This window comes from Cariama cristata, unplaced genomic scaffold, assembly GCF_000690535.1.
Source record: "Cariama cristata isolate BGI_N322 unplaced genomic scaffold, ASM69053v1 scaffold2096, whole genome shotgun sequence".
Classification (NCBI taxonomy): Eukaryota; Metazoa; Chordata; class Aves; order Cariamiformes; family Cariamidae; genus Cariama; species Cariama cristata.
The window spans coordinates 1-1,528 of record NW_009621350.1 but is presented as its reverse complement, the minus strand read 5'-3'; the positions used below and the strand labels follow the sequence as shown (position 1 = coordinate 1,528).

Sequence of the window (1,528 nt, the reverse complement as noted above, 5' to 3'; positions counted from 1 at the left end):
CTCTTTCAAGATAATATTACAGATTAATTGTTAGGGCTAACAGTACTGCTTAGCTGAACTGTTTCTTAAAAAGTAAATATTTTAATCTCCTTCAATAACTTTCTTGATAGATTTGTCATTTATAAATTTCAGAGAGCACTTCTGCCCTTTAATAGCTACTGAATGAGTACATGACATGATGACAAACTATACTCACATTATCTTTTTACACTAAGTTAATGTAATACTGCTTCCTAACGAATAAACAAAGCTCATTTGTCTGTTAATCACAGACTGATAAAAGTAAATGGATGTTGCCTTTATCTCAGGTGTTGCAGACTTTGTTCTATGAAAAGACATGAGTAATTGCCTGAGTTTCAGCTTTATACTGGCTGACAACAAGAGTCCATGAACTTACTGTACAAATACTAATATAATTTGACATTTTAAAAGCTATTTTGATTATCTGCTGTACGAGAGTAATTAGCCTTACCTCCAGTACTTGTTGCCTACAAAGAAATAGGTTTTCTTGGTATTTTGATCATGAACAGCTGCATCGATTTTCCTGACGCTAGTGGGGAAGCCCAGGTTCTGAATAGGTTTGGGAAAGCCTGGCTCTATACTGTAGCCACTGACAGCCCAGTACTGGTCGTCTGCAGGAAAACCAGAAAAAGTTAGTAGGGATTCCTGAGGAGGCCGAGCTCCTTTTCATCAAAGCATCAGAACTTTCTGTGTAATAATTGCCACCAAATAGCACAGATGTCCAGCTGAGAACATGACCCTCTAGGGCACACATAAGTTTGAATATTTCAGAGCTGTTGGATTCTCCACTTTTTATAGTCCTTAAGAGAATTATATACTCAATAGTTAAAACTCAACGTATTTTCTAGGTGCGTTTGGCATCTTTACAAATGTATTTAAATAACTTCATGTAGGCAATCAATTTTGTCTCAGCTATGATCTCTCTCACTGGCAAAAGAAGAGTAATATATTGTACAGGGATGTTGTGAAGCAGTACTAGTTAATGATGGCAACAGCATTATCAAAATGAAAACGGATTTAAATGTTTTCTTGTATTAGTATTAGTATGATATTACTTCCATTATTATTATGTAACATTAGCAGTACTAATATAACTTCATTAATTCATAAAAAGGACTGATGGAAATGTAAAAGAAGTACCTTTAAATAATAGCACTCGATCCTTCTTGTCAAGCTCATAAGCAGCATCAAAGCCAGCTGCCAGTGATGGCCAGAATGAGGAGATGGTGTCATGCTCAATGCTCGAGAAATACGGACTTTTGCGCCAGACATAGCTGATAGAAATGAAAACAGCAGGGTTTCATTGTCTGTATTTCACCAGGAGATCAGTAGCCCAGAAATCTACTCTAAAACCTGCTGTCTGGGTGCTGGAGCCAGTCCTCCCTGTGAGGCAGAGCTACCACCCCTTTTGGGATGCGGTGCTTCACTTTGCCCTGCTGTCTCATAGACATTTGCCCTTTACTATGGGTTGCTCTAAGCTCACAGAATGGTTGAGGTTGGAAGGGAC

The 1,528-nt window shown here is 38.0% G+C and overlaps 1 protein-coding gene across 1 annotated transcript in view; it reads right to left on the bottom strand.

Annotated features, from left to right (window-relative positions):
• LOC104163039 (stromelysin-1-like) overlaps positions 1-1,295 on the bottom strand; it is a gene marked incomplete at its 5' end in the record, with an annotated part of 2,346 nt that extends 1,051 nt beyond the window's left edge. The window contains 2 exons of the mRNA XM_009701918.1: positions 473-632; positions 1,162-1,295. Coding sequence (XP_009700220.1) covers positions 473-632; positions 1,162-1,295 — 294 coding nt within the window. The remainder of the gene's footprint in view (positions 1-472; positions 633-1,161) is intronic.
• Positions 1,296-1,528: the final 233 nt, after the last annotated feature.